Source organism: Melanostigma gelatinosum, assembly GCF_949748355.1.
Source record: "Melanostigma gelatinosum genome assembly, chromosome: 21".
NCBI classification, from domain to species: Eukaryota; Metazoa; Chordata; class Actinopteri; order Perciformes; family Zoarcidae; genus Melanostigma; species Melanostigma gelatinosum.
Window position 1 is genome coordinate 18,067,948 of NC_136654.1, and position 24,112 is coordinate 18,092,059.

Below are 24,112 nucleotides of genomic sequence, written 5' to 3' on the forward strand. Positions count from 1 at the left end.
ACCAATAATAATAACAATAATAACAATAATAATAATAACAACTATAATAACCAATTATAACTGCAATATGGATTTGCTCAAGGATGCTCCAGCAGGACAAATGATGATTACATAGGCTATAATAACAATAATAATTACATGACCTAACATTGTGACCGTTGAATCTACAAAATATACAAAATTTTATTTTTTTCCAATGAAGGTCACTCTCATTTAAAAACATATGTACAGATGACAGTCAGTGTTAAACAGGCCTCAGCAGTGCCGGGTGGGAATAGTACATGTGGTGGGGAAAAGCCAGGAGTGACTGGCTGCCCGGTGAGTTTACAGCGGGGCCCCCGGCTGTTTCTGTGGCTCCGTTCTCGTGGTAAAGTATGGGGACCCGCACAATCCTCTGTGCAGCAGCATGGCTTAGGTTGGCCGCCTCCAGCTCCGCGGCCAGCTGCCTTTTCCACTTATTCCTCCGATTTTGAAACCAGATTTTCACCTGCGTCTCCGTCAGGTGCAGGGATGCGGCCAGGCCTGCCCTCTCCGAGCTGCTCAGGTAGCGCTTTATGTCGAAGGTGGACTCCAGCTGGAAGACCTGACTTCTGGAAAACACCGTGCGCGTCTTCTTCTTCCGACAGGGCTTCCTATCGGAGTCCAGCTCGTCCGTTTTCCTCCTCCAGTCGTCCTCCTGGTCTATTTCTTTCTTCGGTTCTTCCGAGTCACTGTCATCCAGCGCGATATCATCGTCGGCGCTTTCCTCTTTGTCATCATGGTCACTTTTTTGGAGATCCGGGGAGCGCCTGCCCGGTACCGGCGATGCTTCCCTCAGGCTGGCCTTCTCAGACCCTGCTGTGAATAAAACATATTGTGTTCAAATTTGACCCGCTAAGACAATAAGCGTGTGATATTCAAAGGCAAAACATTTTGATTCATAAACATCCAGTTTATGGTTTTATTGAAATATTGCTATTTATTTACATGATTCCTGGTAATTCGTATAGAGGCTTATTTAAAATCCCAAATCATGATATCCCTTCGTGATATGACATCTGTGCGATTCAATATATAAATTCAGATTTCTCCAAACCAAAACACCACATCTCCTACATTAGCAGCGTCAACGTTAATTATATTTACCTCCAGTCCTCAGATGCGTCCCGAGCGTGTAAGGGTACCACCAGGTGGACGCTCTCTCCAAATACTGCGCCGATAGTCCAATTCTCTGTGTGGGCAACTCAAATCGAGGGAAAGACAAGTCACCGAGCCGAGAGAAGAAGCTGCCTTCAAACACTCCTCTGGACGAGCCGAGGAAGCTTTTCGGCTTTGTGGGTTTGTCTTCAATGTTCAGCAGGTTCTTTATGGAGAACGGCGACTCTTTTGCAGGTTGGCGAGTCTCTTGCGCATCAGAGTCTGCCATCACCGTTTACGGTCCGATGTGGATCACCATCAAAACTTATCTAGGGCGAAAAAACAAACCACTCGGAAAAGATGATCGTTTTTGTTAAAACTAAGCGAGAGAGAGAGAAAGAGAGTTGAGAGAAACAGCTACTGAGGATGAACAGAGTGAGAGCTCAGAGATCACTGCGTCAAACTTGCACTGGATTGCAATGATGAAATAAAAAAAAATGCAATCCGAGTTAAAACGCGCTCGGTCCCTGCTATTGGGCAGGTACAATAGCAAATGGGATTTGAGATGAAACCGCGAGGGGTTGTGACGAGAGTAGACTCCAGAGAAATAGGCCGGGCAAGCGTTTTTGGCTTCGGGCTTCAACAGTGCATACCCACTTATCATCCAATTAGATTAAAGAGGAGAATGTCTCAAGGTTTTTTGGGGCGTGAACGAGCCGCAATCATCTGTCAGTAAATTGAATAAACGGACGAACTATTATCACACGTCTACGAGGAGCTGTAAACAGCTTGGCCTTGGCACAAATATTACGCAAATTACGCATATTTTACGCACTATTGTAAACCACCGAAATAAAAAAAATATTTTAAAAAAGAGGAGATTTCGACCTTACATTTTTTTTTTTTATAGCACACTAAATACAGATTCTTTAGTTTGACTTTGGCGTGTTGAAGCTGTTGTTGACCTGCAGAGGATCAACCTCAGTCATCTGTTATTTCAAATATCCTCTGTTTCACCTGTCTGCAACAGGAAAGCATTATGTACCTGCACTTCTCCTGTACCAGAGCCCATTGACTTCAATGTAATTTTATTAGTCAGGAAGTGCTACAGGCAGGCATCAAATTGAATGCTTAGCACAGTGATAAAGGCTTTTCAAATCAGCTTTTTACAAAAGCCTGCAAACCCAGGGGCAGCAGGTGATGTAATGCATGAGGATGACTCAACAAGTCTTTTTTCATCAAATATTACAATAATGCTGCTGCTTGGATGCAGCGACTTATATTTCCATATGTAATGAAACGTTCATTAAAAAAGATTGTGTTTAAGTCGTCAAAAATGATTTTCTCTTAAGATTGAGGAAACTACCGTATGTAAGTTTGAGACTTGACAAGGGAGAGGTACAAATCATGGATTTTTGAATCAAACAACTGGCCTCTGGAATATGCTTTTAATGTATATGTCACTTAGAAAATCCGAAAGCAAACACACAAAAATGTATGCCTGTAACATTTGGCTCAAACTTATTAGTAAATATGGCCATAAAATGAAATTTAAAAATCCGAAAAACACACCATGGAATGCATTTAAGATTAATCAACAACACCAAACTCCAAGCAGACGCAGATAACTAATCAAACCACATGAATTTGCTCAACCGAGAAACATCCAGCCTGTCCTTTTAGCTCACGGAGCGCTCTGCAGCTCAAAAGGACAACACTGAGTTTTGTGAAAAGCTACTTGAATCCCTGCATAATTAGAGGTCTCATAGCCGTGTTAAAGATGGGGGCGGAGAAGGAGGCTATAGTTGAGCTGCCTTTGCCAATGCAAAGTGAAAAGCAGATAGCTGTGTTTCCATCAGATTATGCTCATTAACCAGGGGTTTGCACAATAGACAGAGCAAGTCAGAGTGGATGAGAGGGGGAAACAAAGTCAGCTGAACCAATGATGCAAACGCAGGCCTGTGGTTTTAATTTGGTCGTCTTAGTGATTTTGGAAATGTCTGGACAAATCATGCATGGTGCGGATCTTGTTAATAACATTGTGTTGTTTGAAGCTGTCATGTTTAGATCTAATTACACCACCCATAAAAGACAGACTCTACTCATGTCGGATTATTAGTTCCATCAGTGACGCCCCACGCCTAAATGATACTTTATATTTTGTCTTAAAATAATATAATATATTGTGTTTGATCTGGTGTCAACAGGTAACAATAAATATCAGTAAATACAATCGTACGGGGACAACACCAAACAGAATTAGGTTACACATCTAGATTTTTTGTAATTGGAATGATTTGACAAAAGGAAAATGGGACATTTTTAGCTACTGTTGGGAAAACACTTTGGCAAATATGATCTATACATATTTGCCTCTTGTTTTTAATAGAGCAGTCTACTTTGTCTCTGCTCTCCTCTTAAGAGGAATAGTTTTCAGGGGCCCCAAAGAGAAAGAGAGCTTTGTTATTTCCCTGTTAAAATAAAGTTGAATCAATGTAATGACAAATATTATCCATTAACTTCATGGGGATCTGACCGGCTACATATTTGACATCAATTGTGACAATCTCCATTGCGACAGGTATTTTTTCATCCATTTTAATAAATATCATTAAGTACCGTCAGTGATTAATGTATTTTTGCAAAACTGATACCTTACCGGATTCATTATTACAAGGAGCCATAATGGCTATTACTAGTACGTATACTTGGAGACAGCCCATCTGTGTTGTGTAAAACAATAGACCTCATTTTACACAGCACATGTAGGCCGTGTATTTGTAATCAATCTCACCTGAAAAATGATTCGTAAATCGATTATACAAGGCAGGCTCTCTTCATCTGAAGCACCAGCATAATTAAACTGATTTAAATGTCATTAGAGGTGACAGGCTGTTGGAACGGACTATTCTCAGTGGAAAGCTGCCTCAACTCAAAGTGCTGCTGTCACTTTGGAGAATGCTGCCATCTAGTGGCAGTGCTCCGTATTAATCTACCTCAGTCACACCAAAGAAAGACGGTCAATTGCACTCCATCATACTTCATATTTATTGATATTGCCAAAGTTATTAACAGATTGCTATATACAGAATATTTATTCATATGATGTGAAACTATTTCCCCAACAAGGAACTGTACAGTAGTAAGTGAGTGAAATGTTAGAATTCACCTATTTGAGAGCCAGCGAAGACAACACACTTTTAAGTGATGAAGCTCAGTCATAGCCGACCCTCTGAAGGCACTGAAACATTCAAAGAAAATACCAATCAATATCTTTCAAAATTCTAACATTAAAAAAAACTTATGGATCAGTTATGTTGTGCTGTCATGATTCATCACCATATCTCAATAAGCAGAAGAATGAACAAGAGGGAAGCGGTGCAGCTCCACAAACATTCAGTTACACCGAGACATCTATAACTGCAACCAAACTTTAAAACATGACTGCAGATCTACAGCAATGCACTCCACAAAGTCATTTGAGGGGAAGACTACGGAGTGTAACACAGCTTTGCCATCCATCAGGCTCCAGTCAGGTGGTTTCAGTGATCATACTCTTTATCAATGAACTTGGCCATCGTCGATAGCTGAATATTTGTTGTGCCCTCATAAATGGTGCCTGCACATGGGAGACAAACCAAAGCATTAGAATCAACTCCTGCAGTGCAAAACAAGGTCAACTTTGTCCCGCACAGTACAGGAACCTGCAGAGGAGACAAGGTGGGGACTTATTATGCAGCTCAGTATGCCGGCGCTCCAGTTGGAGGACTGGGGAGCCGAAACGGCGGCGATGACAGGAAAAGGGACATTTTGCCCTGGCAGCTTCCCTGGATGCACGTCAGTATAATGGCACCCTGAGGGGTCCAGCCGGGGGGAATTCCTGCGGAGTCCGATTACAGCCGCCACTATCAGTCCTTCTCTCCGCTCCGTATTTCATGTACTGTATATGTCACGCTCACCAATTTTACAGTCTCTGTAGTATTTCTCTATGGGGTAGTCTTTGCTGAAGCCGACCCCTCCCATCCATTCGATGCATTTAGATGTGGTTAGGGTTGCAACCTGAGGAAGATAAAACATAAGAGACTCTTATCCCGTCCCATAGACACTACACGTTACATTAACACCTTCACATCCGTCGATCAGCGTTAAAGTAACGCACACGTTTGGGAATATATGCTTTTTATACTTTGTACTGTGAACCTTTGAAAAAAATCTGCACAGCTCTCCCATTTGTAATTGAGATTTATTGTAGGTATTATTTTTAAACAGTATTTCTTCATTTGTATATTTCCTCTATTCTATATTTTGTGATTTTTGCACTACTATAATTCCTTCCATGTGAAATCCTACTGAGCAATAAATCTGATTCTGATATTAAAATGACTTTAATACAACCAGGAAGATGTTTCACCGACACTGAACATATATATATTTTTACAGGAGTTCCCTAGCCGTGATAGCAGCACATAGAATAGAAGGTAATCACAATTCAACAACACATACGTTTTAAGATAAATAATATAAACATGTTTAAGTACAAGGATAAATGGACAAAAACCCAGATAACACTGATGACGAAGTGCAGTCAGTGAAGCAGGAAGCTCACCTCTGAAGTGAAGTATTTCGCCATGCAGGCCTCCTTGATGAACGGTCTCCCAGCTTGCTTCAGACGAGCAGCGTTGTACGTCAGCAGCCGACCAGCTTCGATCTGCGTCGCTACGTGTGCTATTTGGTGCTGCATGCCCTGGAACGCAAACAGTAACACAACGACATAAGAACCCCATGACCATGAATACACGCGGATCCCCAGAATAATGTGAAGAACCACTAACATGCGAGTATATTGTGGAGCTTAACCTGGAAGTCAAAGATGCGTTGTCCAAACTGCACTCTCTGTCTGGTGTAAGGAATAGCGTGGTCAAAGCAACCCTGGGCCAGACCAATCATCTGAAACACACAGAGACAAAGTTAGCACATGCAACGTTTCCCTTTCACACTTTGTAATCTTGAACAGAGCGCGTTTAGCTTCTTTTAAGTAGATCATTTAAATAAAGATTGCTTCACCTGAGCGGCAATTCCAATCCTGCCCTCGTTCAACATTCCGATAGCATACTTGTACCCCTGACCGATCTGGCCCAAAATGTTCTTCTCTGGTACCTAAAATAAAAAATAAAAAAGCAGGAAGTTGGTAAAAGTCACAGTTTCACACTCTCCGGTGCAGAGCGAGGTGTTACCTTGACATTGTCAAAGTTGAGCGGGCAGGTGGAGGACGAGCGCAGGCCGAGCTTGTTCTCCTTCTTGCAAATCTCGAGCCCCTCCGTGTCCCGGTCCACTATGAAGCAGGTGATGCCTCTGTATCCCTGTCAATTGAAAGTGGGTTTGTCTTTACATTACAGAGGCACATTTTTCACATCTTCTTGAGGGAGACTTGGTGACTTTCCTGCAAGATTTAGCAACCTTTGGAGGTCGTGACGGTAGCTACTTTCACAGGAAACAAGGGACAATCAGATGTTACTTTTCTATTGCAAACCATCTTAGAGATGTGAGATGAAGAGATTTGGTATTTTTACATTCAGATCTTAAAGAAACACGATGAACAACTGACTAAGTTGTGGACTGTTTTTTTTTTAACTGACAAGAGAAACAAAGATAGAAGAGATGAGCAGTTACTCACAGAAGAGGGGTCGACATTTGCCATCACGAGGAAAACACCTGCATGCTCTGCATTACTGATCCACATCTTGGATCCATTGATGACGTAATAGTCCTTGTGCTTTTCAGCACGCGTCTTCAGAGAGAAGGCATCGCTCCCCGACTCTGCTTCAGAGAGGCAGAAGCTTCCAATCTGTGTGCAGGAGAGCATTACAGTAAATACAGTGCAGAATGTACACAGCCAGTCAAGAGATTACTACACTGGTAATATGTGGCTGGTCTTCGAACAAATCTTCCTGTCATAGCTGTCTTCATCTTTAGGTTACCGTTTGGTATCTGTGCCACACCGACAATGTACTGTTTCATGCCGTACGCTGAGAGACAGTACGTTAAATGGCTCACCATGTCAGTTGACAGTCGGTTGAGGTACTGCTCTTTCTGCGCGGTTGTACCTAGATTGGCAAACAGTGTGTTGATTAGTGTGTTCTGGATGTCACAGAGCACAGCCACAGAGGCGTCCACCTTCGCCAGCTCCTCAATGACCAGAATGGAGGAGAAGAAGGAGGAGCCGGTGCCATTGTACTCCGGGTCAATCCCAATGCCCATGAGCTGTAAAGAGAAACAAAGAAAATCACTGCATGGAAAAAAGACGGACACTGACTTCAGTGAAGTGACATATTTGTTAATTCGCAATTAAATGGTTTACATACACCCTGTTCAAAAAGAGATTTTATCACTTCTTCATCCATGGCAGAGTTTTCATCCATCTTGGACACAAACGGAGCAATGCGCTCTTGTGCATATTTCTTAACTGTCAAAGAACAAGACATATGTTTAGTGTTGTGGGAATATCTCTCTCCACAATCTATGATACCACCATATGTCCAACTCACCCGCTTCCTTCATCATGCTCTCCTCCTCTGAATATGTTTGAAGTGGAGGAAAGGAGACCATACCAGCTGATTGGTCTGAGGACACATCTGGGGCAGGATTGGTGGACCTGCTCCTCCATCCAGCCTGGCACCATGGTCGAGAGATCTGTCTACACGACTAAAAACAAGACAGGCAACAGTGGAAATGTCTATCTGCGTATTGGGCTAAATGCACACGTTGAATAACAGTGCTACACGGTATTTACCTGCACTGCAAGTTCGTGTGTGCCCTTAATGCTAGCATTAGCTGTGTGTTAGCTGGTAACGTCAACAAAAGCCAGCTGGGGTTATGTTAACGATGCGTAATTCAAGGATAAAGGATTGCTGCAGTGGACAAAATCTATTAAATGCAGCAATGAAACCTGACAATTGTTAATAATTGTTAATGGTATTCAGTCTCACCTTTGAGAAAATCCTGACCAATGGTGCAGCCATTATTCGTTACAAAATGTTTACATGCGTGCATACGTCATGGGGCATGCGTGGACGAACGGAGGTTTGATGCTGCCTTCAAGTGTCCCTTGTGCGAATCACACACTCGAAACTTAAGAGTAAATTATAAGACTAATGACTAATGAGTAATCACAATTTAAATCAAGCTGTCATTCGTAAAGCTCTCCGATGGATGCTCTATAAGTACGTTTTTGAGACTCGTTCGTATGTGCCAAACGTATGAACATGCTTATTTTCGACGACAGTCATGAACGCAACAGTTACGTTTGGAGGTAACAGTTAGTACGGAACAGCGATGACTCAGCAAAAACCGGAAGCGGTCACTCTTGATGGTCCGAGCCAGATAATTAATCCACTAGCGGCCAGTTTTCACACTTGTCTCTGCTTAGCGATAATGCTACTTACACGTTGAAAGGTAAGCTATGAACTGCGTTGAGGTTGGTGCTAGATAATCGGTGGTAAGATATAAAAATTGCTTTAAGGTGTCGAGCTAGCGAGACCACGTTAGCATTGTTGTTAGCAGCTATGAGCTAACCATCAACATTACCTATTTCACAGGCGTCTAACGTCACGTTAGCAAACGTACTCTAGGTTGCAAGTCCGACTGTCAACCCATCTCCTCTGGATGTTATCAGGCCCAATAAGGAGTATGGAAGAGATAAAGACCGAGCCTGTGGATTTTGTGAAGGAATTCCAAGAATACCTGACCCAGCAGACCCAGCATGTCAACATGATCTCGGGCTCTGTTTGCGGAGAAAAAGAGCCAGGAGAGCCGTTTCAAGCCGGTGGGAACGTAGTACAGTACATTTACAGAAATATATATTTTGATAACGTAAGAGTCATTCGATTAAGTCATTGTGCTGTTTGGTTTAAGTTGCCCCCAGGAGTGAGCAGAATGGTCTGGCCCATCCGTCTTTGGAGGTGAGCCTGCCCATGGAGGATGGTCCAGATGTACAGATGGACGGCCTGGAGAGGACCTGCGATGGGAAGTACAAGTGCAGCTACTGCAGCTATGCCAACAAGGGCATGGCTCGTTTAATAGAGCACATCCGCATCCACACAGGTCAGTGTCCACACCTCATTCATTCCTAAACACTGTACATAGGTCATTCGAACACAGTGCTGAGGGACCAGCAGCTCTCAGGGTTCTCAGTCAAATGGACTGGAAATGTCAACTACTCAACTAATCAACTACTGTTGTTATTGTACCATATATCAAATTCATGTCATTAATTTCCCCCACAAATTTAAGATTATATATTTGAAGAATATCTTGTACTTGCTGTGTACTTTTTGTCTTTATCATCATGTCTATTTTGTGTAATGTCTTGTGCTGCACACATACTACATTGTACTTACCGCTTCATAGCTGTTTACTCTTTCACGGTAAAGTATGCTTGGTAATATGGATATTATATCTACAATTATTTCCTGTCACTCAGGAGAAAAGCCTCATCGCTGCCAGCTGTGCCCGTTTGCTTCAGCGTACGAGCGCCACTTGGAGTCCCACATGCGCTCGCACACAGGAGAGAAACCGTACAAGTGTGACCTCTGCGCCTTCCGCTGTAGTGACCGCAGCAACCTGTCGCACCACCGCCGCCGCCGCCACAAGCTCCTGCCTACCAGGGCCGTCCGCTCTCCTTTCTCCAACAAAAGAATGTTGAGCTCGCTGCAGAAGAGGACCGGCGCGTTGGGCTTCAGCAGGCGACTGCTCATCAACTACAACCCTCCCTCCATGGGGATGCCGAAGTTGAATTATATAAATGACCTGTCTTACAAGATCCACCATCATACGCATGGCAGTGATCATAAGAACCATCCCAAGGTAGACGAGAATGACGGTCATGAAAGAGACGACAATGGTTTGACTTTTATTAACCCACTGGACCAGCTGTCAACACTCGCTGGCCAGTTAGCCGACCTTCATCCTGAGTCTCAGACCCCTGCATCCCCAGACAGGGAGTCCCTAAAAGATGAGAAGCCCATTCTCATACAACAGGTCTCTAGTGAACACCTCGCCATGTGTTCAAATGGCATGCAGACTTTACCGCCTAAAAATGAATCCCCCACCTCAGGCCACGGGAGCTGCAGTCCCGCTCCCGGCTTCGGCTTTGAGAACAGCTTGAACACTGTCACTGCAAACGTCTGCAACAGCCAGCCGGGCACACCGGCCCCTGCGCTGACCACAGCGGACCAACAGCTCCTAAATAAGTGCCAGCACTGTGATATTCACTTCCTGGATAACATCCTCTACACCATTCACATGGGCTGCCATGGCTACGAACATCCATTCCAGTGCAACATCTGTGGTCGCATGTGCAAAGACAAATACAACTTTTCATGCCATTTTGCCCGCGGGCAACATATAAAGTGATTCCAAGCAACACAGACGCATACGGTGTCTTTGCTCCTTGTTTTCAGCATATTGATTGTACAGCATTTAAACATGGTGACCCTGATTTACATTTTTATATTCTGAACAGTTTACTGTTTTCTTTTAATTTGCTAAATACTATTTAGCAAAGAGATGTTTGCTAAATAGCGTTTTGTCTGGACACACTTCGCTGTGAGACGTTCAAAGACTGACCGCTTAATTGGCTCATTTTCTGTTCAAGCGTTTGTGTGCAGCCAGACTCATTATAATCCTGCTTGCTGTTCTGATATTTATTTATACCACTCCATGAAACCATTTTGTATTTATAAACTAAGTAGTTTTGTGGTCTCAATTTTTTGTACAAATTCTGATTTCACTCGACACACTTCTGTGTATAGTAGGAGATGTAGAGTCACTGTGTTCGATCTCTGACTCTTAAGATGTAATTTAAAATGTTAATTAATTTGGTTGCTTGCTTGTATGCGATTAATATTATTATGGACAGAAAGTGATGATTTGAGATCAATGTGTTCTTATCTAGCATTTGTATACTGACACCTTATTGGCAGAGACCTTGTAGATGACCACGAATGTAGCGCAGTATCTTGAGTTTAAAAAAGGTTTTAATAACAAGATAAAATAGTCGTGTGCATACATTTTCTTTCTTTGCGACAATGACCAGCAAAAGTACATTTTATTTACATTTAGATACAGATTGTCACGCATTTTCTCGTGATGTTTGATGCAATCAAATCTGCCTTCAAGAAGACAATTAAGTCATCCATTTTCATTTGTGATTCTCAACAGGATTTCCTCTTTCTCACGGTCAAAAACGTCCACCGCTCTTTTCACCACACGCTCTACATCAATGTCCTCGTCTTGAGCGAAAGACACTTCTTGAAACAGCCGTCTCCGCAGGTCGTGAAGAAATGTTGCTTTGGATTCGTTCAGCTGAGCGGCCAAAGCCCTCATGTGCTCGGGAGGTGCTTGATTCTCTAAAGTTGAGGTGAAAAAATTATGATAAAGCTGGGATTCAAATGACAAACTGCATAAAATGTCAAACGTGTAGTATTAATGAAGCTCACAACTGACCTCTGGCAGTCTTCATGGCTTCAGAGATGTGGCGTCTACAGGCCTGGTCTGTCTGGTGAACCACACTCGTTGCACATTTCAGGCGGTCTGCCTCCTGCACGGTATGAGAGAAAAACACATCTTGCATAACTGAAGTCCTACTGTTAAAATATGTGACTGGAGCTACATTGGCACACCTTTTGTTCAGTGTCGACTTCAGCCGGGCTCAGTGGGTTGCTCAGTGAAGAACAGATCAACTCCATCACCCTCTGGCTGAGGGAAAGCCAGACAGGAAGAGAAAAAGACAGAGGCAACACATGAATACTTAATTTATGCACGTGAGATTCAGTAATACGTGTTAATAACTGTTTATTCTGCCGTCTTACACGTCACATTTGGACAAGTCGTCTGTGGTGTTGAGTGAAATGCTGTTCGTCTCCCATGAGTTCTTCTGTGGATTTGGAGACTCCAGACGCTTCACCATCTCCGATATCACCTCAGTGGGAATGGGTCCAGACCTGGTCTGGTTTCTGCTGATGCAGGACTCCAAATCACACTGCAGATACACCTGGCAGAAACCCAGTGAATCTAAAAAAGGAAACAGACACATTCATTCAACCGAAGGGACATTTAAATGCCATACGAGTGGTTTTGCTTGTGTTATCCCAAAGTTTCGACACTGATTTCTAATTGTCAAGGCAGACAGTATCAGTTGTTTTCAGTCTACTAAAACAAACTTGCTTGGGATCCAAAATTCATCACAGTAGAACAGAGATATAAAATACATTTGTACTTAATGGGCTAAAACATGCAACACTACCATTATGGTCTGTTATGAACATTCAAGTCAGTGGCTTATGCTGTAAATGACAGTGCTTACATTTCCTTGCAAGTTGGTACACTTCATATCTCATGCTTGGATAGTAGAAGTTGTCATCGAGTAGGAAGAGAAGTGGTGGCTGGTCCGCCTGCGAGCGGTCCAAAGCTCCAGGCTGCAGTAGAGCTTGAATACATCGTTCCCATGCAGCCCTGTTGATCCGACGGCTGTCCGGCAGCTCGGCCAAAACTTGAGGTTTCTTCAAGAACTGCTCAACGCACCGCAAAACTGCTTGTCTATGCAACTTCCATTCAGTGTGCTAGAAATAGAAACTAATTTAACCGATGTACCTTTTTTTTTATGTATTCTGGAAAACTGAAATTGAATTGACAGTGTTATTGCAAAAACATATTGTGGACACATCACCGAAACCCAAATCAGGACAATGACTGGTTCCTTATAGTGAATACATTTGTACTTATTATGGCTCGTTTTGTCTGACCAACAGTCCAAAACCCTGAAATATTCAGTTGAATACCATAACTACCAAGCAAACCAGCAAATAGTCACGTGAGAAGCTGAAACCAGTGAATTGTCCTTAAAAAATAACTCAATGAACTTATTCCTCTTCTCTCGCTCACAACTTTAAACTTTGCTGCAATGTCTGCAAATATATTATTCTCACAATACACTTATTTGACCGTCCATAGTGCAGCTGCAATGTTATTAACACCATCTTATAGTTTACAATTAAAGATTAGGCTACTAACAGGAAAAGTCCACTTAAAATAATCTAAATTGTGCTATTCTACTAGTTTTGGATATAGTGTCATCAGATTACACTGCTTGGGACCGATTTAGCTACATTTTCTTTACCGTTTCTTCCCGTTTGACACCGTCCACCTCCACCACTCTGGTCTGAAAAGCATGCTCCAGGATCAGGTCATCATACGGCACCACACTAGCTCTCCATCCGCGCTGTGCAGCGGTGCTGAGGACCTCGCGGGCCAGCGTGGACTTCCCAGCAGCAGGTAGACCGCAGAGGACACACAGACAGGCCGGAGCCCGGCCGACACCTCCGGTTTCCTCTGCTGCCATGTGCTACCAGAGAGCCGCTTCAAAACTCATATTTTTTTTTTACACATTGTAGCAATGGGTCAGCTAACTTCCGTATCATGCTGCGTCAGAATGTAGGAACAACACGTGACATCCGGCCACAAGCCTTTCAAAATAAAAAGGGGCAAACGCTTGAGATAGTCCGACACAATGTATTTTTAAATATAAACAGAAAGACTTCTTTGTTTAAGACAATGGTTCCCAAACGTGGGTTGGGAACCTTCAAAGGAAAGAATGCAAGGGTCACTAGATACTTCTTTTACACAAAATAATAGATACGGTCTTTGAGCTTTTGTTCTTGAAAACTATATATTTTTAACTCTCCAAAAATCATTTAAATTCCTTTTCCATAATTCGTTGAGCAACTAAACAACAAAGCAACTGCCAAAAACATTTTCTTGCTTAACATTTCTGATACCTACAAGCCCAGTTTGTGCCTCTCATGTGTTATTAGAGCAAAGACACGACTCAACAAAGTCAAACTATTGCTTTAAGAACAAACGTCCTCCTCGGCCTGTCTCGGCCTTTAGCGAGTTAAAGTGAGTGAGCGCTGTGCTAACTTCTCATTTGGAATATAAAGGTTGCCATTACATTCATCTGGCCAAGATGTGGTTATGAACAATGGCAAATGTTTCGCTCAGGAACTGGTACAGAAGTGCACTTACGCGATCTAAAACTCCGACCTAAGTTGAAAGGACGCACGGATCCGGGCCAGAAAGAATAACTGCTGACTGTTCTCCAATGCCCGTCTGTTTGTTTCTTAGTTTGCTGGCACGTAACGTTACACAATATGGAGGATGAGTATCCAGCTAGCCTTCAAGCTAGCCTTCAAGCTAGCACTAGAGGTCCTGAGACAGGCGCACGCTAACGCCTCCGTTGTAAATAGAGCAATCAAGATGACAGATGGCTAACTAGCTGTTATATGTGGAGTGAATGAGATCGATATGCTTGGTGTGGAATGAATGATTAAATAAGTAAATGTAAACTAATACGCAAAGCTCCTGGTTAGCTCCAGTTGTATATATTTACAAATGTTTTGTATCCAGCCATGTTCTCCTGAAGGAGAATGTCTGTTTGTTTGTTTCTTACATGAATGAATGACTGAGAGGTTTGTATTTAACAGTTTATTGTTTGCATCTTGCAATAAATATTAATATGTTCTTGATCACTGTGTTGTGTCTATTTGCCTTTTCTGTTCAAAATAGTGTTTTGAGGCACTGCTGGCTTTTCAATGTCATTTATAAATGCTTTATAAGGCATAAATAGTCCTCACTTTAGATGAGGTCACATAAAACACTTTACTAACGAGTAGTAACTACCTTAATAAATCATGAATTAATCATGAATTGCAGTATTAATACGCGTTTGTAAAGCATATATTAACACAGTCCCTAACCATTATATATAAATGCATGAATAATGTACATCTAAATAAGTTATTCATCATTTAGCAACACTTTATAAATTATCGTATTAAAATCTACAACTCCTTAATAATTGGTTTGTAAAATATATAATACTTCATTTACAAATGGGGAATCCATCATTTATAAAGTATGAAAACACAATAATGAAGCACATAATAGACGGGCTTATTAATTAAGAATACAACATTTATAACTGTTGTTATGAACTGCATACTAATGAATTATTAATGTAGGAACAATGCTTTATAAATGATGAATTAAGTGTTTACTCATACTTAACTAATGCTTCATAGTGTGTAGTTTCATACAGCGAGCAACGCGTCCCTCCTCGTCTCTCTAATTGTCTGTCCTCAGTCCAAAAGTAAAAATCGATTGAAAACATATCACCCCAAATCATATTTACCCCATGTTTTGGGTCATAATGTCATAAAGTATGACAGACATTAGAAAACCTCAGTGAAAGCTTGGAATATGAAAGAAACAACTTGGTACAACATCAACTACACTTATAAAGTGCAGAGCAAAGAAGGCAGGCATATGCGGGGCTTTACATTACAGGAGTTCAACAAACTGCACTGACAGTACAGCTTTACTACAGTTCCAAGAAACACCCACTCTCACAATAAAACAAATTGAAATTCATTCATATATTTATTTATTCCGTTTAGTCATGAAATCAAAATATAAAAAAGATTTAAATGCATCGTAACATGTATACTAGGACTGTCAATCTATTCAAATATTTAACCGTGATTAATCCCATTATTGTCCACAGTTAATCACAATCTTTTCATCCGTTTATAAATCCGCCAAATTGAGCATGAATTTCCAATAAGTGATAAACAGCAATCTATAAAATCACATATATTCCAATAAATATTCACTTGCCTATAAACCTCATCCACCACCACATTACTAAAGTAAACCTTAAAAAAAAGTGCTGGCAACAAGGTAAAATAACTTTTGTTATCACAGTGTTTTAAACTCGTCTCACTTGAGCTGTAGTAAACTCCATATATATATATATATATATATATATATATATATATATATATATATATTCACAATAAACTTGAATATAGTTTGTATTAAAAGAGAATCAAATAGCTGGGTGCCTGGGTGGGATTGGTGCGGGTACTCCAGGGCCCTGCCTGTGAGCTGGTGGTTGTGCAGGGGCAGTGCTTTCCTCTGCATTCCAATAATCCAGTTCTCCAGGCCTGAAACTGACAGGATGTGTGCAAATTTGGTTGTATAGGTTTGCTTGTGCATTGAAAGCTTACATTTCCATCTGTGTGGGAGGGCAATATGGATCGAGTAAAATAAAAAAAGTTCATACCCAGGAATTGGAACTGCAGTAGCTGGTGGGTATCCAGCCTGGAATTAAAAGAAAAAAAACATGTTAAATTAATGCTGAAAACAAAACATGTACCTTTTCTGATTGATTTGCCTCTTTCCTTCTGTGTGACAATTTTCAGGTGATGGAAAAACATATTTTCCTACTGCAAAAAAATCAACATTACATTCCAGTGATGACCACTAAGAAAAAGACACATTTTTACCTCATCAGAAGTAGCTCGTGATGGAGGCTGGGTTGTGGCACTTGAGTTCCCATTTGCGTTTCCATTTGTAACATTACGCGACCTGTGAAAGCAGAAAACTTATGAGAAGCAATACTCTTTTCATCTAAATATAAAACACTGTAGTTCATAAAGTATCTATTGGTATATTTTTAATGTGAGGTGAAGTTTACTTGAGGCGTCGTCCTTTTAGGCACGGGTCCAGGGAGTCTCTCCTGAAGAAGTAGAGCAGCACCAGGATGAGAAGGACCAGAAGAGGAACCACCAACAGGAAGAAGATCAACAGTCCGTCCCTGAGGGAGTGGTCTGTGGTAGAAACGGTCACGTGTGAATCGGAAACATTACAGTATATTTAATTGCATTAGGTACACCAAACATTCAACATGTTTTCTGAGCAGATTACATCAGTGGTTCGGTGATTTTTGCTATAGTTTCCCCCCCAAAACATGACAACACAAAAGCCATCATGACAAACATAACATCCATGAATACATTAGGAACGGAGGCACGATGCAGAAAAGACAACTTAGATTTACAATATATAACTAATGCTAGTATAACAGCTAAAATATCTGGTTCCTTCTAGTTCATCACGAGAGGCATCACAGCCTGAGAAGACGATAAACAGTGACTGAACACATTGTTTCGGATTTCTGATCCAGCATATACAGGAAATAGACAAATTGGCATGATGTATTTTCAGTATAATTAAAAGGTTCTAAGACCAAAACCTGTTCAAATCTTGGCGCTACAAAAACAGATGTAATAAGGAACCACATCAACTTCAGTCATGCCAACAGAAGACATTGAAGCCTAATAAAGGATGCACTTAGACAACGTCATTGCTGACTTTCACGTTGCCCCAATTGGAGCCTATAATGTGACATTAGGTGAACTGTATAAATACAGTTGAGTGCCTTTGACTTTCTGCATACTATATCTTGAAACGTAAATTGACAACATCAATTTGAACCCACCTATCTGAGCAGGACCACTGTTTATGCTGCCACCACGCCCTGACTTGTCACAATTAGGTGGGGCCCACCCGTTTCTACAGTGGCAGTTCCCTTGGTCATTACATACCTGAAGAAAACATTACAACAGCAAAGTCACACTTGTATTTATTGGTTGGTAACCGAGTAAAACAAAACAAAAAAGTAAATAAAAAGGAGACTCACCCCTCTGCCGTTGCATGTGCTCTGGGCATCACAGTCCAAGTTGGGCAGCAGAGCAGAGGCGTTCACACACTTAAAATCCAGGCAGGCCTGAGAGAGAAGACTTTTAACTTAATGATGTCATTAGGCGTCATTATTTAAACTTTAAAAATGATAGTACTGTCCTAGAACACATAATCAAAGTAGTTCCTCCTTCCATTCCTTCTCTTGGGCGTGTACACTTCTTAAATAGTTGGTCTGCTTACCTTTCCTTCCTCACAAGGGCTGCCAGAGTTGACATAGCCAGGATCTAGCACATCTGGGCCGAGGTTGAAGTCTGCATTAATACACCTTTCCCCTTCAATGTCTGTGGCACTGATTAGGGCACCATTGGGCAAGGAGTCGAAGTCCACGTTGTCACACTGCAACTTCCCACACATGGTATCTCTGCAGTGCAGGTTCAAGGGAACACAGTTGGTATGGAGTTAAATGTTGGAAGATAACAGTCTATTGACAAAATAAAGTTATTTAAAATGACCATCCCAAGTATATTAAATTAGAACTGTGATACAACTATATATATATATATATATATATATATATATATATATATATATATATATATATATATATATATACACACACAGTTTAGTTCAAATCATTCAATTATTAAAAACCAGAGTACTTACGCTAAACTACATTTGATAAGTTTTCCGTTGCTTCCAATTCCACAATTACCAACTACGTCTCCCTTCAAATTTATAGCATGAAAACAAATATCTGCTGCCTTTGTTGCTGGATCTGCCAAAAAAGAGAAAAAATATCAAACATATAATATTGATGGCAACAGAAGTGATTTAATATTTTCCAGGTGACCACGGCCTCCTGTTAGACTTATGCATTTTTGACAGGGTTATCCACAGTTAGCGTTTTACACAAACAGATAGAAATCACTAGTGTGGACTGGCACAAAGGGTATATCTTGCAGCCAGAAATTATGACCAAAAGTACACAAACCCTCACCGTTTCTGGAGCTTAATTAGCTGCAAAGGTCTTCGTATCATGCATTATTAAATGTACCTGGTGCAAAGAGATGTTTGCACTGGAAATCATACGTCTGGCATTGGCCCTCATAGCAGTACGCAGCAGTTTGACGGTCTTGACAGGCCAGGCCGTCCATGACATAGTAGTCACTGGGACAGAACTCAGTCTTGCCATCACAGTATTCAGAAAGATCACAAGTGTTGACAGACCCTCTGCATGGTGTTCCAGAGACTCTGATCTAAAATGAAAAACAATCACACACACAACAATAAAAAAAAAAACACCCAGTCCCCCCCCATACAACTCTGGCATTAAGGCCAGCATAATGCTGACCTGACAGTTAGCGCAGCAGCCTCCCTGAGCACAGACGGCCCCAGATTTGACTTTGCAGGTGGCAGCATCACAGCATTTATTTTTGCATTCCTGTAGGAAATGGAAACAGAGAAAATCTATTCATACCACAACAATAACAAATTACAGGGATTTAACTCTGCGAGAATATTTTTATTCTAAGTCCAATGAGGTTGTAACATGACGTGTGTCTAATCTGTAAATAAAATGTGTTACACCCAAGAATTCTTCTTAATTTATAAAGAAACAATAATTATTACTCTTAACAGAATTCATTTGCAAATGTCTGTTTTCATTTTCTAGATATTGGCTTACAACATATCACAAACTTCTCAGCTTCATGGACTGAATATTTTTACTCGATATAGTTTCTACCTGTATAAGTTCCTGGTATACATTGTATTTATTAGTTGTCAGATGTAAATGCCAGTTACATTACAGTAGAATGAAGTATTCAAAAAATCCTTATCCAATACAATAATCGTTAACTTCCTGCGTGCGTGCGTGTGTGTGTGTGAGTTTATCTGAGAGGCAGTACTCTACCGCTGGTTTGCCACAGTCACACTGCTCTCCTTTGTCCAGTCGGCCATTGCCACATTCAGCTACACCAACCACATCTGAGGGGGATGGCTGATTTTTCAGACATGTGCCGTCTCCGCGTATGATCAGATTCTCAAAGTCTTTTTCACTGCAGCTGCTGAAAGCGGAACCCCTACAGGTAGCAGGATAAGCTATTAATGGAAATGTCCAATTGGCCAGGCCTCGCATTCAACAATCTTTGGCCTTTGAGCAGAGGACATTTTTTTGTGGTCCTAGAAACATTCATTTTGATATGACATGAAAAATGTTGGGAACAAGAACAAATACAGAATTATATCACTTCAGTACGGAGGCACCAAAGTCACAAAAATATTTCAGGGACATCAAGAGCTTCGTGCCAAACAACATCATCATAACCTATGTGTATTGTTAAACTACACACATGATCTCTATCCTACTTGATAGAGAAAATTAAAACATTAAAAAGGATCACACATTTGCTTCTTATCATTCAAAGGTAAATGGATTTAGTGTAAAAAAAAAAAAGGGCTACATTACAGAGAAGCATATTGTGCTTGAATCCTGTTCAGTAAGTACTTGGACCATCATGGATATTCAAAAAGAAAACAGCCGTCTGCTAGCTGTCACATGACAAAGAAAAATGTAATAATTTCAGGAGTCTGTTTTAGACTCTAGCTGTTGTAAAAGGCACAGAATATGCTATATGCTGTATGTATTGTACCGCAGCACTTTAACTACTTCTTGTTTAATTTCATGTCAAGAGTTTCAGAAATATTTTGTGGAAGATGTGTTACCCAGACACTGCCATGATGCATGTATCCGCATTGCAGCTGCATCCAGTACGGTCATGACTCATGCCCAGGTTATGACCCATCTCATGGGCCACCACAGTGGAGACAAAAGGCAGGTTGTCCCCGTGGAACTGGGAAAACACACAGTACATTCAGTACTAACAATCGCCAGTCAATATACCTAAATATATGATCCTGAATGCAAGTTATTCATCGGTATTATAAAAAAAACTAAAGTGCTTTGGCTCCATACGTATTAATCTTCCCTTGAACAAGAGTATTTTTAAGTCACAGTGAAAGAAAGCCTTTCGCCTGATTCATTTTACTTATCTACTGTTGAATCAGGATATTGGAGGAAGAGATCCAGCAAGAAGGGATCTTTCAACAGAAAATGTGTTTTCGGGAAAAGAAGGGCAGCAAAAGTTTAATTATCTTATTTGATTAGAATTTATAGGTCAAAGGACATAAAAAAGTGAAATACTGTAGGGTATCACAAGACAAAGGAATGAAAAGGAATTGAAGTCGAACACGTTTGACTTGTTATTTAGAGCTTGCGAGAATGGAATGCATTTTTAAAACACACCATGAATAATGCAGACAGTATCAGTTTCTGTACAAAAGCTCATGCTGCCAAAGCAGCAATGTGACAGCTGGTGTTAGAAGTTAAAAGGGAGTTGAACTAACCAAGCTGATTCCTCCAGCGGTCCCTGCGCGGCAGACCGTGCCCACGAAGGCCATACCCAATACACTATCGTATGATGTATTCGGACCACTGAGAAATAAAGTGGACCAAGAGATAAGTTACAAACTTCACTCTACATGTCTGAAGACATGTGGCCATCTATGACAAAATAACACACATTACTTACACAAGGAGTTGAGCCATGTCATGCTGGATCTTTGGTAACAGATCAGTCTTCCTCCACCGGACAAACCTGCCCAACACAGGTCCTGGAGAGCCTTCCACATCGAAGGGGTTACCGTCCTTAAAGATTTGAAGGCCCACCAGCACCACACGGATATTCAGCTGCTTGTAAAACTAGAATAAAACAGAAAATAAAAGATGATAAGGCATAGCATAACACAAAAACAAGATTTAAATGAATTAGTATGGAGCATACTTTCTTTTACAAACAACTTGAAATCTCACCCCATCCAGTAGATTAGCCATCTGCACTATTTCCTCTCGTACAGCCGTCTCATTGTTTTTCTTAAAAGTATACTGTAAATACAAATTATAAAACATAAATTCCTAACAGATTAAGGTCAATACTTTTGGCACTATATTCCACAGCATTGAACAAAAGCACTGCTACATTTAAGGGGAATAGCACATTACTAATTAAGGCTGATGACTCAATAAGTATGGTGAAAGTGCTAATTTTCACTGAATGATATTTACTTGCATCTAGTGGAAAAAAACAAACCTGTTGCGGCCAATTCATTCTCACTTACATACCAGTGAGGTCATCAAGAGATATGCACACTCACCCTGTTATGATCGGCAACCAGCACCAACTCCACATAACTGGTTTCTGGTAAATTGCGCTTCCTCTGTTTAAACAACACACAGTAAAGAAGGAAATGCCGTCGTGTCACTCTTCCATTTCAAAACCAGTTCACACAATAGAAGTATGTTCACTTCAGGTGACGGTGTGGAGCATTCTAACCCGCAGCAGTGAAGTCAGTGATTTGCCCGGCTCAAAGGGTTCATGGCTTGGCATTGGTGAAGCCTCACTGACGACCCCACAAGTGACGGGCCCGGAGTCATTGTCCTTCAGGAGGTACAGAAGGTGCTCGTTGGTGGGGGACTGTGGCACAGGCTCAAGTCCATATGTCTCATTTCCAAGGAGGATTACACCCCTAAAGAGAAGGAGTGCATAGCAGACACACCATTAGAGAAATGCTTTCACTCAGTTCTCAATTCTTCCTCATAATAAGTAGTAAACTAAATGTCTGAGGTGATGAAAAATGTATCAAAGTTCAAAACTTCAATAAAAGCACTTTTTGCTGCTCTGGATCGTTAATGTGGACAACAAAATACTGTGGCACCATAACGCAATCATATCAATAAAATCATGACACTGTTCCACTGAAAGACAACAAATGTCAATATTGAATCAGAGGAGCTAAACAGAAACAGCGAGAGAGATGTTCAAACCTGAGGCCAGAGCATGTGCTGAGCGCTACCAATGAATCCTCATAGCCCTCCACCTCTCCATGGTAATAGCAATGCACCTGGGATGAGAAAAGTAAAAAAAGGTTCAAGGGTTGAAGTTCAAACCAGAATACAACCAAATAAAGAAGTGTCAATTTACATGCTGTTTTGGATATGATGCCTCAGTGTTACCAGTGGCGTCACTTGTGTACTGAACAAAGTCTGGGTGCAAAAAGTCTCTGACAAGAAGATGAAAAATACATGGTATTACCGGCACATATGTTATCTGAAGCATTGGCATGAACTTACAATAATGTCAGTAACATCAAAAGAAGTTCCAACTTTGTTCAAACCTGTTCTGTTTTAGATGAAGGAGGTGCTTCCTGTTGTTTATGTTGACTGAATATGATATTGTCTCCTCTCCATGTTTCTGAAATGGGTAAAAACAAGAAAGCATTCTTGAAGTTGTCACATTAAAATATCAGTTAAAGAGGATTAATCAGGGTTGTTTCCTACGTCTTTCGACTGTGGCGGTCTGTTGATGCTCCTTTTCCATCTGTGAACCACCTGAGGATTTACAATGGAGTACTTGGAGAGTTTTAATTTCAGCCCATTGAAACTGTCTGGAAGGAATTAAGGTGAATACAGAGCAACTGTAAATATTAAAAAAGCATTATTAGAATTCCTATCGAGCATACAAAATGAATGTATTTTGTAGACAGCAAGCAAGCTTAATGGCAAAACAACAACTGTCAAAACCTCCAAATACTTGTGTGTACAAAAGACGAAAAACACGCTCTAACACGCTCTTTTTCGGCTCCATCGAAAACAACATGCCTCACCTTTGTTGTCAATCCAGGAAACGTAAGACAGCAAAACAATAGCAAATAAGATGTATTTTCTGACCATGATCCTCGTTTAAGTATCAAGGTTATTTCCCAATTAGGCCCACGGTAAGTCAACTATTAACGAATGCAAGTTTCGTGCTTTTGCTTCCGTGCTGCTGGTCAGGTGCGTCATGATGGGCGTGGCTATAACCACAGGTGAGCTTTTCGGCTTGTGGAAACAAACAAACGCCAAAAGGTGAAGTGATAATACTGTTAATGTTTGTGAAACAGTTAACGTTACACGCTACTAGGGCTTTACGTGTTAACTGACAGTTAAACAGTCTGCTTTACTGTTAACTGTCTCAAGTGGGTGAGTTTCTCCACTGACATTCTTCCGTTCATCGGCGTTATAAAGACACAGTAAGTCTACTTAAAATCGAGCTTTGGTGCCTGAATCAGACTTACTGAATAACTTGCGTTAACCTTTGTACAACATAAGTGATAATATGCCGCTCTAAACGTCAACGGGAACTGCAGTGGAATTATCGCGAGATTTCAGTGACTTGGACGTCACTCGCACGCGGAAGTGTTTTGATGTTGAACAAGGCCACCACTCTCTCAGGCCTGAGTGAGTGGTCATCTGTTCAGATTCTGCTGCAGCTTTAAACAGCCTGAAGACAAAACAAACAAT

General features: G+C 41.1%; 5 protein-coding genes across 5 annotated transcripts; 1 reads left to right on the forward strand and 4 right to left on the reverse strand.

Annotated features, from left to right (window-relative positions):
• Positions 1-244: 244 nt before the first annotated feature.
• hmx3b (H6 family homeobox 3b) lies at positions 245-1,405 on the reverse strand (the record flags this gene model as incomplete). Its single annotated transcript, XM_079294026.1, has 2 exons — positions 245-834; positions 1,126-1,405. The coding sequence occupies 2 exons, from the start codon at positions 1,403-1,405 to the stop codon at positions 245-247; spliced, it is 870 nt and encodes a 289-aa protein (XP_079150152.1).
• A 2,745-nt stretch (positions 1,406-4,150) lies between these two features.
• On the reverse strand, positions 4,151-8,161 carry acadsb (acyl-CoA dehydrogenase short/branched chain). The gene is made up of 11 exons (XM_079292967.1): positions 8,103-8,161; positions 7,662-7,818; positions 7,479-7,579; positions 7,171-7,377; positions 6,791-6,961; positions 6,351-6,476; positions 6,181-6,273; positions 5,974-6,063; positions 5,723-5,860; positions 5,076-5,175; positions 4,151-4,735 (listed from the first exon to the last, which is right to left on the reverse strand). Exons 1-11 carry the CDS (start codon positions 8,133-8,135, stop codon positions 4,659-4,661), a joined length of 1,293 nt encoding a protein of 430 aa, XP_079149093.1. The 5' UTR covers positions 8,136-8,161; the 3' UTR covers positions 4,151-4,658.
• Positions 8,162-8,445: 284 nt separating this feature from the next.
• On the forward strand, positions 8,446-11,099 carry LOC306794841 (zinc finger protein Pegasus-like). The gene is made up of 4 exons (XM_079293071.1): positions 8,446-8,568; positions 8,712-8,938; positions 9,028-9,216; positions 9,596-11,099. The coding sequence occupies exons 2-4, from the start codon at positions 8,779-8,781 to the stop codon at positions 10,525-10,527; spliced, it is 1,281 nt and encodes a 426-aa protein (XP_079149197.1). The 5' UTR covers positions 8,446-8,568; positions 8,712-8,778; the 3' UTR covers positions 10,528-11,099.
• Positions 11,100-11,138: 39 nt separating this feature from the next.
• pstk (phosphoseryl-tRNA kinase) lies at positions 11,139-13,717 on the reverse strand. Its single transcript, XM_079293746.1, has 6 exons — positions 13,292-13,717; positions 12,479-12,734; positions 11,985-12,186; positions 11,796-11,871; positions 11,620-11,713; positions 11,139-11,522 (listed from the first exon to the last, which is right to left on the reverse strand). Exons 1-6 carry the CDS (start codon positions 13,511-13,513, stop codon positions 11,305-11,307), a joined length of 1,068 nt encoding a protein of 355 aa, XP_079149872.1. The 5' UTR covers positions 13,514-13,717; the 3' UTR covers positions 11,139-11,304.
• A 1,907-nt stretch (positions 13,718-15,624) lies between these two features.
• adam9b (ADAM metallopeptidase domain 9b) lies at positions 15,625-23,567 on the reverse strand. Its single transcript, XM_079293193.1, has 22 exons — positions 23,437-23,567; positions 23,111-23,217; positions 22,948-23,024; positions 22,755-22,833; positions 22,598-22,674; positions 22,107-22,299; positions 21,928-21,990; positions 21,587-21,658; positions 21,306-21,475; positions 21,121-21,208; positions 20,440-20,567; positions 19,628-19,796; positions 19,067-19,156; positions 18,770-18,971; positions 18,379-18,490; positions 17,956-18,136; positions 17,714-17,800; positions 17,513-17,618; positions 16,709-16,841; positions 16,518-16,599; positions 16,295-16,332; positions 15,625-16,181 (listed from the first exon to the last, which is right to left on the reverse strand). Exons 1-22 carry the CDS (start codon positions 23,501-23,503, stop codon positions 16,058-16,060), a joined length of 2,445 nt encoding a protein of 814 aa, XP_079149319.1. The 5' UTR covers positions 23,504-23,567; the 3' UTR covers positions 15,625-16,057.
• Between the last annotated feature and the right edge of the window lie 545 nt (positions 23,568-24,112).

Excerpts from the sequence above, each read along its gene's own strand:
- acadsb (XM_079292967.1), bottom strand. The coding sequence starts at position 8,135 with ATGGCTGCACCATTGGTCAGGATTTTCTCAAAG. Across the intron at positions 7,378-7,478 it reads AATCTCTTTTTGAACAGGGT|CTCATGGGCATTGGGATTGA; the intron begins GTATGTAAACCA and ends TTCTCTTTACAG. Across the intron at positions 4,736-5,075 it reads CTACAGAGACTGTAAAATTG|GCACCATTTATGAGGGCACA; the intron begins GTGAGCGTGACA and ends TCCCATGTGCAG.
- LOC306794841 (XM_079293071.1), top strand. The coding sequence starts at position 8,779 with ATGTTATCAGGCCCAATAAGGAGTATGGAAGAGATAAAGACCGAGCCT. Across the intron at positions 8,939-9,027 it reads AGGAGAGCCGTTTCAAGCCG|TTGCCCCCAGGAGTGAGCAG; the intron begins GTGGGAACGTAG and ends GTTTGGTTTAAG. Across the intron at positions 9,217-9,595 it reads GCACATCCGCATCCACACAG|GAGAAAAGCCTCATCGCTGC; the intron begins GTCAGTGTCCAC and ends CCTGTCACTCAG.
- pstk (XM_079293746.1), bottom strand. The coding sequence starts at position 13,513 with ATGGCAGCAGAGGAAACCGGAGGTGTCGGCCGGGCTCCGGCCTGTCTG. Across the intron at positions 12,187-12,478 it reads GTACCAACTTGCAAGGAAAT|ATTCACTGGGTTTCTGCCAG; the intron begins GTAAGCACTGTC and ends TTCCTTTTTTAG. Across the intron at positions 11,714-11,795 it reads AAGTCGACACTGAACAAAAG|GAGGCAGACCGCCTGAAATG; the intron begins GTGTGCCAATGT and ends CATACCGTGCAG.
- adam9b (XM_079293193.1), bottom strand. The coding sequence starts at position 23,503 with ATGGTCAGAAAATACATCTTATTTGCTATTGTTTTGCTGTCTTACGTT. Across the intron at positions 21,991-22,106 it reads CACTGACTTCACTGCTGCGG|AGGAAGCGCAATTTACCAGA; the intron begins GTTAGAATGCTC and ends TTGTTTAAACAG. Across the intron at positions 20,568-21,120 it reads CCGCTGGAGGAATCAGCTTG|TTCCACGGGGACAACCTGCC; the intron begins GTTAGTTCAACT and ends GTGTTTTCCCAG.